General features: G+C 45.3%; 1 protein-coding gene across 3 annotated transcripts in view; it reads right to left on the bottom strand.

Moving 5' to 3' along the window:
* Positions 1-591: 591 nt before the first annotated feature.
* The window catches only part of CC2D2A (coiled-coil and C2 domain containing 2A), a 121,016-nt gene continuing 105,628 nt past the window's right edge, over positions 592-15,979 (bottom strand). For all 3 annotated transcript variants that reach the window (XM_088473872.1, XM_088473874.1, XM_088473873.1), the window contains exons 32-36: positions 15,423-15,557; positions 8,667-8,789; positions 5,824-5,882; positions 4,556-4,733; positions 592-3,730 (exon numbers count right to left, since the gene is read on the bottom strand). In XM_088473872.1, the coding sequence (XP_088329998.1) occupies positions 3,542-3,730; positions 4,556-4,733; positions 5,824-5,882; positions 8,667-8,789; positions 15,423-15,557 (684 nt within the window). In that variant the 3' untranslated portion in view covers positions 592-3,541. The remainder of the gene's footprint in view (positions 3,731-4,555; positions 4,734-5,823; positions 5,883-8,666; positions 8,790-15,422; positions 15,558-15,979) is intronic.

The following is a 15,979-nucleotide window of genomic DNA, read 5'->3' as shown; positions in this document are numbered from 1 at the left end:
AGGAGACAAAGGGAACAGAAGTGCTAGGGGACTAGTAGACAAATAAATTAAATGGGAGGCTGTAGACTGAAAGAGTTAATTATAATCTTATTGATTTGCAATCGGTGCATTCATTAAGCACCGTCTGAGCAGGAGAGGTCAAAGCAGCTTAATGGACTGAAAGTGTAGCTCTTTGCCTGGATCATGTCTCATTAGCACACTGCCCTAAAGACATGGGATGTAGATTCAGCTGTAATGGAGTGGAGGGGTAAACAAGCTAGAAAGTATTTTCAGATGAGTATCAGGGCAACACTGGGCAGTGTATTTTCATTGTTTGGATTTAGTGGTCTTTAAGTGGAAAATTAAACATGACCCCATCCCCCTCATATGTCTACATTTGTTTTACTCGTTTCTGTAGTTTTGCACTTTTTACGTCTTCAACTTTTATGGATAGTGGAACAGTATACCGGTAACACACTGTACAGTGCAAAGACAAGCCAAAACTTCTTAAAAGTTGATCAAATATTTATTCATTGCGATTTATCAAACATATAAAAAATAGAAATTATTGCAATAAATATATATTTACAATTATGAAACATTATTAAAAAACAGACGTGATTACACCATATTGTTATAATCTGATTTGAAAGTGTGAGGTCTGATTGCATAACTGAAAGACTTGTTACCTGTACAGGTCTGTCCTCATACACTGGGGGTCTTTAAGCCCTAAGGTGCAAGACGGCTGAGTACTGTACCGTATTTTTCTTTACATTTTGCATCTCAGTCGCATGTCAGATGCAGCGTCTCACCGTGTACCAGAGACGCTAGGCTGCGACTTTAACCACACAGGAATTGGTTTTTACACACGGACCAAGTCGCAGATGAAAGACAATGGAACTTGACGTCAGGAAAAGCAGCGACTGCTGCTTCAGACCTTCTTATACAGATTCAGACTCAGTCGCACACAGATGTACAAATGGCGCCCACCCCACTGATCAGTGTACGCTAGCACTGCAGTTCTGTCGCTCCCCGATGTTTTATTCATACAAACAAGGAACAAAAATTTGGAGTGGCATAAGATGTTATTTGCATGGGACCGGACACGTTGAAGGGGGCTATTTGGCATGACTAGAGCCACAGTAATAAAAGACAAACAGGGAGAGGGAGATGCAAGAAAGAAATGATTAACCAGCATCTAGTGCCTGCACAGAGGGCCTTATTCAGAGGTGGACGCAGTGTCGATGCTGGACGCAAGCTACCGATGTTTTCAATCTGCGCATGCCTCGGGAAGGTTAACGCCAGGGTGCGCAGAACGAATATGGATTCAGAGAGGTGGAATGTCAGTGGTTGTTACTGGGTGGTAACAGGGCCGTGGCTAGCCAGATGCGGGCGTGTCACAGTTGGTGCCTGCGACTTTTTCCACAATTGCACTGATTCCAGCGGCCATGTTCAGACGGGCATTCTGCACCTCCATATGGCTGGTGCAATGTTCAATGGTGCAACCGGTGATACGTCTTTTTATGCAAAGCGGCGGATTAGCGTCACAGCCGGTGGGCGTCTCTGTATGAATTCCATTGGCTACGACATTAACACAAAGGCGCAGACGCGCTGCGCAAAAATTCACAGTCACGGCTGAATTAGCGGCCACTTCTGAATCAAGCCCATAGTGGACAGCCATTTTGTGCTCATCTTATCCATTCACTAGGAACCAGTGACATCACTGAGGCACTTTATGACTAATATCTGTGGGACATTAGTTCCTGGATATGTAATAACACATGATGGTAATAGGGCCTGCACTGCTCTGTGGAATATATTGGCCTTCTGTTCCAGGCCATTGTATGTACTTTGCTTGGGTACAGGTCCCCTGAATGGGCAGCGCTCTCAAAGATGGCATTTCTGGAACTTCACACCTCTGCGAAGTGGCCTGTTCCACTGCAAAACCCTTTTCACGCAAAATGACGCAACGTCACTCAGCTGACAAGAAACGCTAACATATTAAATGTTATACTGTATAAGAAGAGGCCAAGCAGGACTCCCATTGATATACATTTATAGATCTCCTCTGATAACAATACTTGTGGTTACTAATGTTTGTCTATCTCATGCTGTAACAGGAGACAGTAAATCATATCACTCAGATTATAGGCATAGACTCTGCTAATGCAGAACTTTCCTATTCGCCTCCAGATCAGAGCTTGTAAAATAAAACAACGTAAAATTAGTGATTATGAAGAGGACACCAAAACATAATAAAACAAAACGCCCACAGAGGTTGCAAATGAAAAAACTAAATACATGTTAAAATAATAAAGCTTATAATAAGATCTTGCATTGCAAGGTTGTTACCTTGGTCAGTAAGATGAAATGGTAATAAATGGAAGATTATTATGTTATCTTTATGATTAAAAAACACAACTTTAGAAAAACTTGAAGAGTAAGAAAATGATATATATTCATGGTTATAACTAGCTGAGCTGATGATCATTGATCTTGTATTAGCCTGAATGAGGATAATGGACAGTGCACCCCAAAGTTAAATAGCTGTGTAATAGATCTTCCATAGCCTGTTATAATTAGAGATGAGCGGTTCGGTTTTACGCGGTTACGTTCGGATCTGAAAAATGGGATCTCATTGGCTATCTGGCTCTCACGTGTTTTGGATCGCCAATAAAAATAAATCCGAACTTGCGCTACTATGCCGAAAAGAACGAAGTAGAATCAAACTGCTCACCTCTAGTTATAACAACACTAAAGGGGCCTATCCATTAGACGACTGGTTTTGGTCGGATCGTTCAGAAAGTCGTCTAATGGATAGCTGGCAAGGACCAGCGATAAGCGTGCACGCTGGGTCCTTGCCGACGCCGACTCACTGTGGAACATGCTCGTCAACCTGACGACTATCATAAGGTTCCACATGTTCGCAGATAAGAAGTTGGTCTCCTGCACTGAATGACGTTCAGTGAACGCCATTCAGTGCGGGCACCGCACCTAGGCGACCTGAAGGACTGAACGCTAGTCGTTCAGTTTTTCAGGTCGCTTAAGGGATAGGCCCCTTTATTATTTTTTCATGTTTTAAAACAAAAGGTCGGTCTCCTGTAAGATTACATACAGCTTCAATTACAGCACATGATGTATATTGTGATCAGGTATTTGTAACAACAATTTGATATTTGAAAAACACAAGTTTCAAAGAACATCAGTGGGAACAATTCACATGAGGAATAAGCTTCATCTTATATCAGTTGTTTTCCAACATTCACATCGGATTGTGTTTAATGTTCTGTCACCCGAACACGTTTTTATTTCCTTACAGTTTGACTGAAATAAATGAGACTATAATGTGTTGTGTAACCCACACCTTCCCGCTCATTACAATTCCTTTCCAGCTGGTGCCTCCCCCACAAACAGGACAGATCTATACGAGCATTCCCTCGCTGCCGTGATGACCTATGTGCTCCGCCAATCTATGAAACGCCGGAGAAGCAGGAGACCATCGCCCAGCCATGTCTGCCAGCAGCAGCCGTTACATCGTTTGCTGTAACATTCCATCCTCCGTTCATCGGTTTCGAATAAGAGACGCAATGTATATCCACACGGAGTAGACGCTCTTGGGATAGGGGTGAACATACACGGCCAGGGCAAACTCCACACTGGGCACCTCGTTGTTGTGGACCCCGGTGCTGTATACGGCCTCTATGAGAGGTCTCACCTCGGAGAACGCCATGTTAATTGGGAAGCCAGAAAACTGTGGCAACGAGAAAAAGACTTTTATGAGAAACAATTATAAGAAAATCAGGGATTATAATGAAGAATGAGAACTGATGGGCGACACTTAATGTATGTAATGAGCAGCATAGGTGTATGAACTGCACAGTGTTACAGATGAGCACAATAATATTACAGATTACAGCCAAACGCTATTTCTAGTTCTCAGCTGTGAGTGGGGCACAGAATGGAGGTAATAAATATGCTGGCTGAACCCATGGTCATTTCAGTGCAGCCGATTCCTTTACTAGGAACCGATAACTGAAGCCCTTTGCATTCTAGGGATTAATGTGGGCAGCGTTGTTATGTCTATTGGTTTAACACACAAAATGGCTGGGCTGTAGAGAACCTGGCCGGGCCCGGGTACTGGCAAGGGGGCGTAACCTAATGTAAGGAGAAGTTGCCATGCCTCCTTTACAAAAAAATAAAAATAATAGTATTTTGCGATGCCGTGCATCCCACTGGGGGGCGCCGTTGAGCAGGGCAGATCATAAGTGCGATCGCTCTTCCCCCTACAAACAGGTGCAGGCAGAGGAGTTGGCTGCTGCACTTAGAGGCAGGAGCCTCCCTGTACTCAATGCAGCCTAGTACACAGCAGTGTGTGCTGGGCGCTGCTGCCGCTGACAAGACTAAAGAGGGGGAGGGAGGGGAATGGCGGACCTGGGCCCCTCCAACAAGCCCAGGCCCGAGTAACTAGTATCTGCTCCCCCCCTTCATCTCGGCGACCATGGCTGCCTGCACTGTACTCCAGTCTGGGTCCTCCAGCTCATTAATAGGACCTTGTTAAAATGCACAAATGATTTACCCTGTAATCTCCCAGCTGTCTCTGCAGCTCTGCCCGGTGATCGTCCTCCACCTCTTTGCCCTGGTTCTGCTCCAGTAACGGCAGGAAGTGTCGGAGAGTGGACGTACAGTATCTGTTCCAGCGGGTGGGATGTCTCGGCCTCCACTCCATGATCTTCTCTTTCAGCAGCTTCTCAATCCTACAAACAATACAAATAGGAATAACAAGGAAACCGTACGTTTACTATCCCAGTCAGCGTTACTGTACATGTGCAGCACCTCCGATATATCGGACTGACCTTGGTTCTTAACATCTGATAATTACAGAAATTTTCAGCAATACTAAACTATTAATTTGCTGTCGCTTTTCTGTTTGATATGTATCCTGATGTCTTAGTTCCTCCACACGGTCCCTCTTTTGGTATGAGCTGCCCTTACTCCTCTTTAGTTTCTAATGACTCTTATCTGGAGCTAGGTCCAGACTAACAATGGGGCGATTGGAGCTACAGAACCAGGCCTCCACATAAAATAGGCCCATTGTCAGGATAGCATGAGGATGACCAGCCACCAGCTCCACATGATTGCCCAAAATTCACAAGTATTAAAATTGTATTTTCCTCAGAATATGTTGTAATTTTTAGGCTTAAATATATATAGAGAGACATTGGGGCTGATAGCGTAGGTGGTGTACACGCCCACATCGCACTGGCCACTCCCACAGAGCACTGGTCACACCTCCTCCGCTTCTCACAATAGGTCCTTGATCATTTTCAGTCCAAAACCCATGAAGCTCTTAATCCGGCCTTGTCTGGGTCTGATATATAAATCTATATGGCTACACTCATACATCCAACACTAATCCTGTATATTATGCGGTTGTTTTAGAGCATTCTCGTGTCTTTATACTGAATTGTATATCTTTTCAAACCTCATGATGCAGATTATGCCTCTGTCTCTATGCATTCAAGCAAAATAAATGTACTTCTTTAAAGCAAAGTGACCCAATCTCTTTTCAATCTGAGAAATGTCAGGTCACATACTGATAGATCTTAAGGAAGTGTAACCCTACACAGTGTATAGGACAGAGGTAAGCAACATCTGCCTCTGTAACAGCATGGTCTTCCCAGCATGCCCTGCTAGCTACCTGTATAGGCTTCTTACTAGCATTAGAAGGGTCAGAAGTGGAGGAATAATTGGCAGTATAAGGTAATATAATATGGATATAACCTTAAATTAAGACACAATCTCCATTGCTAAATTTTCATAGAGTATCCCGTATGGTCGATATACCTGTCCTGGAGCTCCATGGCAGCAGTCTTATCTGTAGGCTGATAAATTAACTCTTCAGGCTATAAAATAAAAAAAAATATTTATTAGCAAAGAAGACTGTTTTGGTTATTAGAGATCAGACAGAGAAGTCTGGAATATAAATGGACGCTGCCTACTGACAGTTGTGCAAGTAGATCATTTCTTTTCAGTGTACTCTGTACACTCCCAAATGGCGCAATGGGAGTGTACACTCGACATGCCCCCGTTTCTCGGCACACTAGGAGCATGCCCAGAGCTTCGGCTGCTGCTGTGCTGCCCCAGGGCTCTGTACCCCGGGGGAACTGCCCCATGGTTACTCATGCAAGCCGGCCTGGGTCCGGCTCCCCACTGAGCGATTGGTGGCGCAGCTAATGGCCGAGGTAAGGTGGTATAGGCAGGTATGGTGTACCAGCTACCAATTTCTTTTCACTGTGGCACACTATAAAGGTCATTCATAATAATAATAATAACGTTACAAGCTATTCAGGAATAACAAACCTAATTATTGTTTCCCAACATAAGGAAGAAAAGTTACAGAGATAGTAACTGCGGCTACCACATTTATTCAGTGTAGACAGTTGTTCAAAATGTGATCTGCACCAGTTTGGCACCTAGCTCCACCAAATTTGGCATGGTGGTGTAGTTTGACCAGAATTAGGTTTTTGGCAATGTTTGAATTTAGGGCCACACACTGTCACACAATCCCATAAAACCTTTGTAATTTAGGTGGGACACACCTAAAATACAAAGGTTCTGGGGCTGAGGGGCTGGCTTCAAATACTCATCTCTTCCAAAGTGCTGTATTTTATCTTTTTCCAGTAGCCACATACATGAAATACGGAGTTAGTTAGCACTCTGTGTTTGCATGATAAACTGACATTAAACAATGGGCCTGATTCAGAGCCGCTCGTAAGCGGCCGCTCGTTCGCTCCGAGCGATGTTTGCCCAACTGCGCATGCGTACGGATCGTTATACGCATGCGCGAACCAGTCAGTGTGGTCGAAATTCATGTGCTCGCAAAATAGCGAATGCCTGATAAGTGACAGAAAGAGGCGTATGTGGGTGGTAACAGGGGAAGGTGCTTGAAAACGGGGAGTGGAGATCCGATCGCAGGCGTGCTTAAAGGTCAAAACGGGCATTTTATGGGTGTGCATAATTAAAACAGCAGCGTCATTGACTACGTCACTGGTAGGATGCGAGCGGCCAGGGGGCGTAGTTTCCCAAAAAACGACCGCAAGTTTTGTTCGCTCGTTCAGACCTAGAGGCGTGAACAGACCGCAAACAGCGAACGGTTCATTTGAATAGCCACTCCTATTTTCTGGACGAGCGAGCGCTAATTGCGTCTGGCTCTGAATCAGGCCCAATGTGCCTTATTAGAATGTCTCTCACTGTCTCATCTTACAGCAGAGTGCCTGGCAGGCTCATGAGCAGCTCAGCACTTGATACATTCAGACTGTGGCAGACAGCATAACACATCAGAGTCCTGTTATTGAGGGTCAAACTTGGACTCACCAAAAACAGGATTGATACCACACTGATTATATGTGAATACATTATAAACGTACAGCATTTTGCACTTCATATTTTAATGAGTATATTATTTAAATGTATTTTTTAATTTCATTAATTCATCAAGTTATATACTATACGGATTAGAAGAGTGCCCCAAAAAGGAGTCCTCTTGTCTTGCCTGTGCAAGAAATTTTATATTTATCTTGACTATTTTTTTTACTTCAGGGAGAACCACTAACATCCTAAATATAGAAGGGAAGGCTCACTTCCTGTAATCATTATTTACAGGTGGTTCATAAGACACATTAGTATTTTTTCTTGTGCAGAATCCTTTCCCAGATACCCCTTCCCCATCTATTTTTAGCATAATAAATCCACAATCTTTATTCCAGGCAAAACTTAGCATATGGAGATTACAAACAGCAGGGGTGAGTGATTGCAGCCACACAGTGCCATTGCGGACGGGCCCCCTTCTGTCCGGGAATGGGACTCCAGTGTCGGCATTCCCCCCGAGGGCAGCCCTGCTAGACATGGTCTTCAATGTTGGTCTGCAGAGCGATATAAGGGGGTGGTTCAGCTGTGGACGCAGTGACAGGGATCATTCAGATTCCCTATTATCTGGAATCTGCGCATGAGCCTGATCCTACACGAAGCCTGGCAGCAGACTGTCAGTGATTGGGTGTGGAGGGTGCAGCGACGGCCACCGCTTCCCAAAATAGAGGCGTGTCGCCACCGTTGGGGGGAAGTGGAGAAGCCAGGATCTCCGTCAGTCTTGCCATATTAGCTGCATTACATATATTACAGCTATCGCAGCTGCTAACATGTTAGTAGCTGTGATAGCATTTCCATCTGCAGCTGAATCTCCCCCTCTGTTCTGCAGTGATTTCTGAAACCCAAGTGATTTTTGGAGCTATACTGATTTCTGTTCTGTAAGTCAGTCTGCTCCTGATATACCCCATTCTGAACGGTATAAGAATACACCTGTCTGCACTGTCATCTACTCCTAAATTGCATAGCTATCCAAGTTATAGGTGAGAACAATGTAAAAAACTGAAGGCTGCAGGTGTACTTCAGGGTCCAGTCTTTAACCCGGGCAATGTCGGGTATCCCAGCTAGTTCAATATAAACACATAGGTACAATAACATGCAAAACCAATTCACAAAAGGCTCACCAATCTAAATTGTTAAAGGGGCAGAATAATGTGCCACGTCACCAGTAAGCCCTATCAGTCCATAAATTATGAGAAAATGACAAGGTATTTCATACAGGTGGTTTTTGCACCATGATGATGCAATTTCTCCACAAGAAATACCTGCACGCTGGAAAGTCCTGGATTCGGATAACTTCGCGAGAAAAACGGCTTCCATTGCATAGGCCGCCCTGTGTCAAAGTTTATGCCCATTGGAGAATCATGTTGTTGAATGTTGAACCAGATCTAAACGACAAAAACACACCCAGAAGATGGATCAAAATAAGACAATGAGGGAAATAGCATAAAACATAGTCGTTATATATAAAATATTATATCCTATTTGGGTAAAAATATGCTAATATGCTAATACATCAGTCAACAGAATTTATTGAGACGGTCACCAGAGCCCCTGTAGCTGCCCAAAACTGTGTACACAAACACAGCATTGGACGCGGATCCTGAAAACATCGACTCCTCGAGTGAGTCTTTGGTCACTCAGAATCGGCGTGGTAATTGAGACGCTGGAGCTTTGTTCTCTGCGTGTGCAATCTCAGACGCTGGCCAGTACACGCCCAGGAAACGGCTCTGACATGTCCGCGCTTTGACCAAAACTCCCTGTAATCACCCACAAAACGGTCTCTTCCTGTTAATCAATTTCGAGTGAATCCTCACAATGAGCGCGATCGAAATTCCCTCGCAGCATGTGCGCAATGCGGCTGTGACGCAATTTATAGACCAGCAATAATCGCTCAACTGTGTGAAGATTGGAATAGTGTTCAGGCCCATCAGGCCCATTGACTAGAGCAGAGGTTCCCAAACTCCGCCATTACAGTCCATGTTTTAAGGATATCCATGCTTCTGCACAGGTGACTTAATTAGCACTTCAGTCAATTTGATTTAAATTCTGGACTCAAGCATGGATATCCTTAAAACCTGGACTGTAATGGCGGAGTTTGGGAACCTCTGGCCTAGAGCATCACACTGCCTCCACCGGCTTGCCTCTTTCTTCCCAAAGTGCATCTTGGTACAACATGATGTAATAGAAGATTTTCATCAGACCAGGCCACCTTCTTCCATTGCTCCATGGTCCAGGTTAGGAACTTTCGGCGGTGGACAAGGGTCAGCATGGGTCTACGGCTGTGCAGGCCCTCACGCAGCAAGCTGCAATGCACTCTGTATTCTGATACTCTTCTCTCATAGCCAGCAGAAATTTGGGCAACAATAGCTCTTCTGTGAGATAGGACTAAGCGGGCTAGAATTCACTCCCCAAGTGCATCAATGAATCTTGACGACCATGACCCTGTAGCCGCTTTACCGGTTGTCCTTTCTTGTATCACTTTTGGTGGGTACCAACCAGTGCATACCGGGAACACCCCACAAGACTTGCCGTTTTGGAGATGCTCTGACCCAGTTGTCTAGCCGTCACAATTTGGCCCTTGTCAAAGTCGTTTAGATCTCCTGCTTCCAACACATCAACTTTAAGAACTGACTGTTCACTTTCTGCCTAATATATCCCAATCCTTGACAGGTGTCGAGATAATCAGTGGGGTTAATGTTATGACTAATCAGTGTATGTGTGTATAATATTATAACATATATATATATATATATATATATATATACACACACAGTCAGGTGCATAAATATTGGGACATTGACAGAATTTTCACCACCACAATGGCTTTGAAATGAAACAAACAAGATGTGCTTTAACTGCAGACTTTCAGATTTAATTTGAGGGTAATTGCATCCAAATCAGGTGAACGGTGTAGGAATTACAAGGGTTGCTATATGTGCCTCCCACTTTTTAAGGGGCCAAAAGTAATGGGATAAACTAAACAATCCTAAATCTAACTTTCACTTTTTAATACTTTGTTGCAAATCCCTTGCAGGCAATTACAGCCTGAAGTCTGGAGCTTCAGTGGATGCTGGAATTTTAGCTTCTAGGGCATCAGCAGCGTCCATAGTAGCATGCAGGGCCCTTTGGTTAAGATCTTGGAAAGCTGATACAGGATCAAAGAGGGCGCTGGAAGTTTTACTTTTTCATGGAAAGGTACTTTTTGGAGCAGAGTTGGATAACATAATTTCTACTCTGGCGGCTTGAAGCAGGTCTGCCATCTAAGTCTAATAGCAGAGCTAGGCAGGTTTATTTTCAGTCCTTCCATCCTCAGAGAAGAGGTAAGGTACAGACTTCTTCTAGGCCGACTAGTTTTCGTAAGTCAAAACAACAAACTAATGCAAGACATTCAGCTTCTAAGCCGTAACACAAGCCCTCGGCCTGATGGAGCGGGCCACCTCCTGGGGGATCCCTCGGTGCGGGGGGCCAATTTCTTCAGTTTGCGGATTATCGGCATCAAACCTACAGATGCCTGGAGGGGTATGCCCTCACTTTTAAGAGACATCCCTGCCAGAAGTTTTTTGCCACAAAGCCTTGACTTTTCAGGAAGCCATTCATCTGGTAATAGTTCCAGTTCCTGTGTCCCAACAAGGAAAGAGTTATTACTCAATTCTATTTCTGGTCCAGAAGCCGAATGGGGCATATCGCCTTATATTGAATCTAAAGACCCTCAACAGGTTTATCTATGTTCCCTAATTCCGCATGGAAACTCTCCGGTCAATTATTTTGGCTATGGAGCTGGGAGATTACATGGTTTCCCTGGATATTCAGGATGAATATCTGCATATTCCAATTATCCCATCCCATCAGCAAGTTTTATGATTTGCTGTCCTTCATTACCAATTTCAGGCTCTACCCTTTGGCCTTTCTACGGCTCCCTGGGTATTTACCAAAATAATGTCAGTCATGACAGCTTATCTCAAGCGTCAGGGAGGCAGAATTCTGCCATATCTGGACGACCTTCTAATATTGGCACGGATCCCGGTGGTTTTGCAAAACCATCTTCAACTGACCATAGCCTACCTACAAAAGGCACGGCTTGATCATAAATTGGAAGAAATCATCACTTTCTCCAACACAGCAGATGGTACATCTGAGAGCATTTCTAAATTCTCAGGCACAAATGGTGTATCTGCCAGAGGACAAAATTGGGGCCTTATCAAAGTGGATACGCATGCTGCTATGCAAGCAAGAAATATCCATTCTGTCAGCAATGCAGGTGCTGGGAACAATGGCATCGACCTTTGACATGGTGGGGTATGCTCACTTCCATTCTAGGCCTCTGCAAGGGTTGATTCTCTCCAGGTGGAACAGACTGAATCGTTTAATACGGTCCCAGGTGATCTTTCTCACTGCTGAGGTTCGTCACTCCCTTCTGTGGTAGCTAAAAAAGGAGCATCTCAACAAAGGGCGACTGTTCTGCATTCCAAATTGGGTGCTTCTCACCACGGACGCCAGTCTTTGCGGATGGGGGGCAGTGACAGGTCATCACACCTTCCAGGGGAGATGGACAAATCAAGAAAGTCGTCTGCCAATAAACATTCTGGAACTGCGAACAGTATACAAAGCACTTGTCAGGGCACAGGACCTGCTCCAGGGCAGGCCTGTACAGATCCAGTCCGACAACATGACTACAGTGGCCTACCTCAATCATCAGGGTGGGACAAGGAGTTATGCGGCCATGAAGGAAGTGACAAAAGTTCTCAGTTGGGTAGAACGTCATCTTCCGACCATCTCGGCAATATTCATTCCGAAGGTTCTCAATTGGGAAGCAGACTTCCTAAGTCGCCAGGCAGGGCCGGATTACAGGGGGGGGGGCGACAGGGGCGATCATCCCTGGGCCCCCACACCGGAAGGGCTCCCACACCCAGCCCACGGGGTTAAAGTGAACCGGAGGAGACGGAACCAGTTCCGCCTCCTCCGGACACCTAAGCCCGGCGCCGCAGGGAGGCACCATAGGCCAGGCACCCGCTGAAATTGTAACCAGCGGGCGCCTGGCTCCCTCCCCGCAGCGGCAGCCAGAGCCGGAGGCTAGAGCTCACTCGTGAGCTCCGGCTTCCGGCTCAGGCAGTGCACTATGGGAGAGACGTCATAACGTCTCTTCCATAGTTCAGAGGAGCAGCCGGGCGGACCAGAAGGCAGCGGGAGCGGGGCTTAAGGTAAGTATGACTTTTTTTCTTTTTAGCGCAAGCGGATGTTCCACTGAGGGCATTACTCGGGGGAGCATTACTACTGGGGGACATTACTCAGCATTACTACAGGGGGAATTACTCGGCATTACTACAGGGTGCATTACTCGGGAAGGAACATTACTACAGGGGGCATTAAAACTAGGGGAATTACTATTGGGGGCACCATTTCTGGGGGCATTACTATTGGGGACTACTTGAAAGTAGGGCATTACTACTGGGGCACTAGTACAGAGGGAACATTACTATTAGGGGCACTAATACAGGGGCATTTATACAGAGGGTACTACTAGAGGGGGCATTACTACTGGTGCCACTACCACAGGGGGCATGACTACTGGGGGCACAACTACAAGGGTATTACTACTGAGGGCATTTATACAGGGGGCATTAATTACTATTGGGATCACTACTACAGGGGCATAAACTACTGGGGACACTGCATAAGGGGCAACACTGCTGGGGGCACTACTACTGGGTGCACTTAATAAAGGGCACCACTACTGTGGGCTCTGCATATGGGGCACTACCACAGTGGGCACTGACACTACTGGGGTCCCCATTGTGCATACCCCCAGTTTGTCACATTTAATAGGGGCCCCCACATGTTTGTTGCCCAGGGGCCCCCACAGACCTTAATCCGGCCCTGTCGCCAGGACATACACGCCAGAGAGTGGTCTCTCCATCTGGGAGTGTTTCAGCTCCTGGTAAACAAATGGGGTCTACCAGAGATAGATCTCACGGCGTCAGGCCACAACCACAAAGTCCCCACGTACGGGGCCAGGTCCAGAGACCCATCAGCAGCCTTTGTGGATGCACTGGCAGTAAGATGGGACTTCAAGTTGGGGTATCTCTTTCCTTCAATTTCCCTGCTTCAAAGAGTTCTCAGGAAATTCAAGCAAGAAGGCGGAACAGTAATACTTGTGGCTCTGGCTTGGCCCAGACGTGATGGGTTCACCGACATACAGAATCTGTCAGTAGACAATCCGTATCCTCTTCCTCGGTGGCAGAATCTGCCAACGCAGGGTCCCTGCCGACATCCGGACTTGCCCAGTCTGGCTTTGACGGCATAGCTCTTGAATCTTCCATCTTAAAAACAAAGGGATTTTTCAGTTTTGTAATTCAAATGATGCTTAGAGCACGGAAGCCTGCTTCTGCTCGCATCTATTACACAGTTTGGCATTCTTTTGGTCAAAGGTGTTCTCATAAGGAATATGATCCTAAGGTGTTTAGGATTTCCAGGATACTGGCTTTTCTGCCGGCAGGGTTAGACAAGGGTCTCCACCTGGCCACTTTGAGAGTGCAGGTTTCTGCACTGTCAGTCTGGTTCCAGAAGAAGACTGCTTCATTACCAGATGTTAGAATTTTTTTTCAAGGAATCCTGCAAGTTCAGCCTCCTTTTGTTCCACCGGTAGCACCGTGCAATTTATCTTTGGTTCTTAAGGGGCTACAAGCTCCCCTATTTGAAACTTTAGACTCTGTAGTATTGAAGTGGTTGACAGCAAAGACACTGTTTCTTCTTACTATTTCTTCTGTTCGCGGAGTCTTGGATTTGGCAGCGTTCTTTTGTCGCTCCAAATTTTTTATTTTTCCACCAGGATAAAACTGTTCTTCGTTCAAGGGAGGGTTGCCTTCCTAAGGTAGTGTCCCATTTTCATGTTAATGAAGAAATTGTTGTTCCAGTTTTTCAGGCTCCAGACCTTTCTGTAGGTGAAGTCTCCCTGAATGTAGTTTGTGCTCTTCGTATTTATGTGGAGCGTACAAACTGTGTTAGAAAATCAGATTCTCTTTTTGTATTATATGGCTTTCACAAATGAGGATGGCCAGCTAATAAGCAGATTCTGGCGAGATGGTTACGCATGACTATCTCTCAAGTGTACACACAGACTGATCCTCCTGTCCCAAGCATGGTGACAGCACATTCTACTCGGTCTGTGGGGCCATTGTGGGCATTCAGTCGTGGTGCCTCTGCCGAACAAGTATGCAAGGTTGCCACGTGGTCTTCTGTCCACACTTTTCTTAGGTTTTATGCCTTTGATACTTTTGCCTCTCAGGATGCTTCCTTTTGGTGACCCATCCTAGGGGAACTGCTTTAGGACATCCCCATGGTATCCCTGTGGATCCCCAAGACTTGCCTAGATAACTCCTTTTCTTGGAGGTCCATTGGGTCCACAGTGCGCCAACCCTGACGCACCTGGCTTCATTGGGTGATTTTCTTTCAGTCACATATTCCGTCATCTTCTGTAAGAGTATTTTTGGTGTACGATTGTTCTTTTTCCTCTTTCCTTCTCCGGCCTTTATGCTTGTTAACTAAACTGAAGTCCTATGGCTAGGGGCGGGGTTCATATGGAGAAGGAACCTGGGCATTCAAGGAGCCAAAGCTTTAACTGTCTGGTGCCTGGTCTTCCAACCATAATATCCCCATGGTATCCCTGTGGACCCTATGGACCTCGAAGAAAAGGAGTTATCTAGGTAAGTCTACCATAACTCTATATATAATTATAATATGTGGTGTATTCATAGTATTAGGTTTGCTGATTAGTTTAAAGCTTTAAAAATAGGATCCTAATAATGTAACACTGGGAAGTTTTGGTGCAGAGGTCACTGAATTCAATGTTAATTCTTCCAAGCTGACAAGACCACTGGGAGACAGTATGGTAATATAAAATGGTTATTTATGCTTTACACACATACACACATTTGCTATATTAATTATATTGTTATGAAGTCAAGGCCACACCTTTGTATTTATGTGCGGCTGTAAATAATCTAATTCTGGCACATACTCACATTGTCTGCAGTGACCAAGCAGCCCACACTTTGCAATGGACAAAAAGTGTCATACTGGCTGTAACACTGCCCGCTGCTGGGATTCCATATGATGTACTGGTTCTGCTCCAGGGTTAGCACATATGCAGTGGGACCCTGAAATAGATAAAGACTGTCACTGCATGTTATGTAAGCATTTAGTTTTACGCTCCTGGAGCATCCCAAATCCTCTTCACCATAGCGAATCTGTCATGGTTTGAGTTCCCTAAAGTACATAACAATCGCGTGAAAAACTTACAGAGACACAAGACATAGAGGATCTGGGAATAGGTTACAGGCAGGGGCGAGGCAAGGAAGTACTTTAATTTATATAACTTTAATGCCCCAGTAGTAGTGCCCCTTATACACATCACACTAGTACTGCCCCTTATACACATCACACTAGTACTGCCCCTTATACACATGCCACCCAGTAGTGCCCCTCATACACAATGCCCACAGTAGTAGTGCCCCTTAAACACGTTACTCTAGTACTGACCCTTATACACATAATGCCACATAGTGCCCCTTATACACAA

This window comes from Taudactylus pleione, unplaced genomic scaffold, assembly GCF_031769625.1.
Source record: "Taudactylus pleione unplaced genomic scaffold, aTauple2 ptg000143l, whole genome shotgun sequence".
Classification (NCBI taxonomy): Eukaryota; Metazoa; Chordata; class Amphibia; order Anura; family Myobatrachidae; genus Taudactylus; species Taudactylus pleione.
This window is presented reverse-complemented; position numbering and strand designations above follow the sequence as displayed.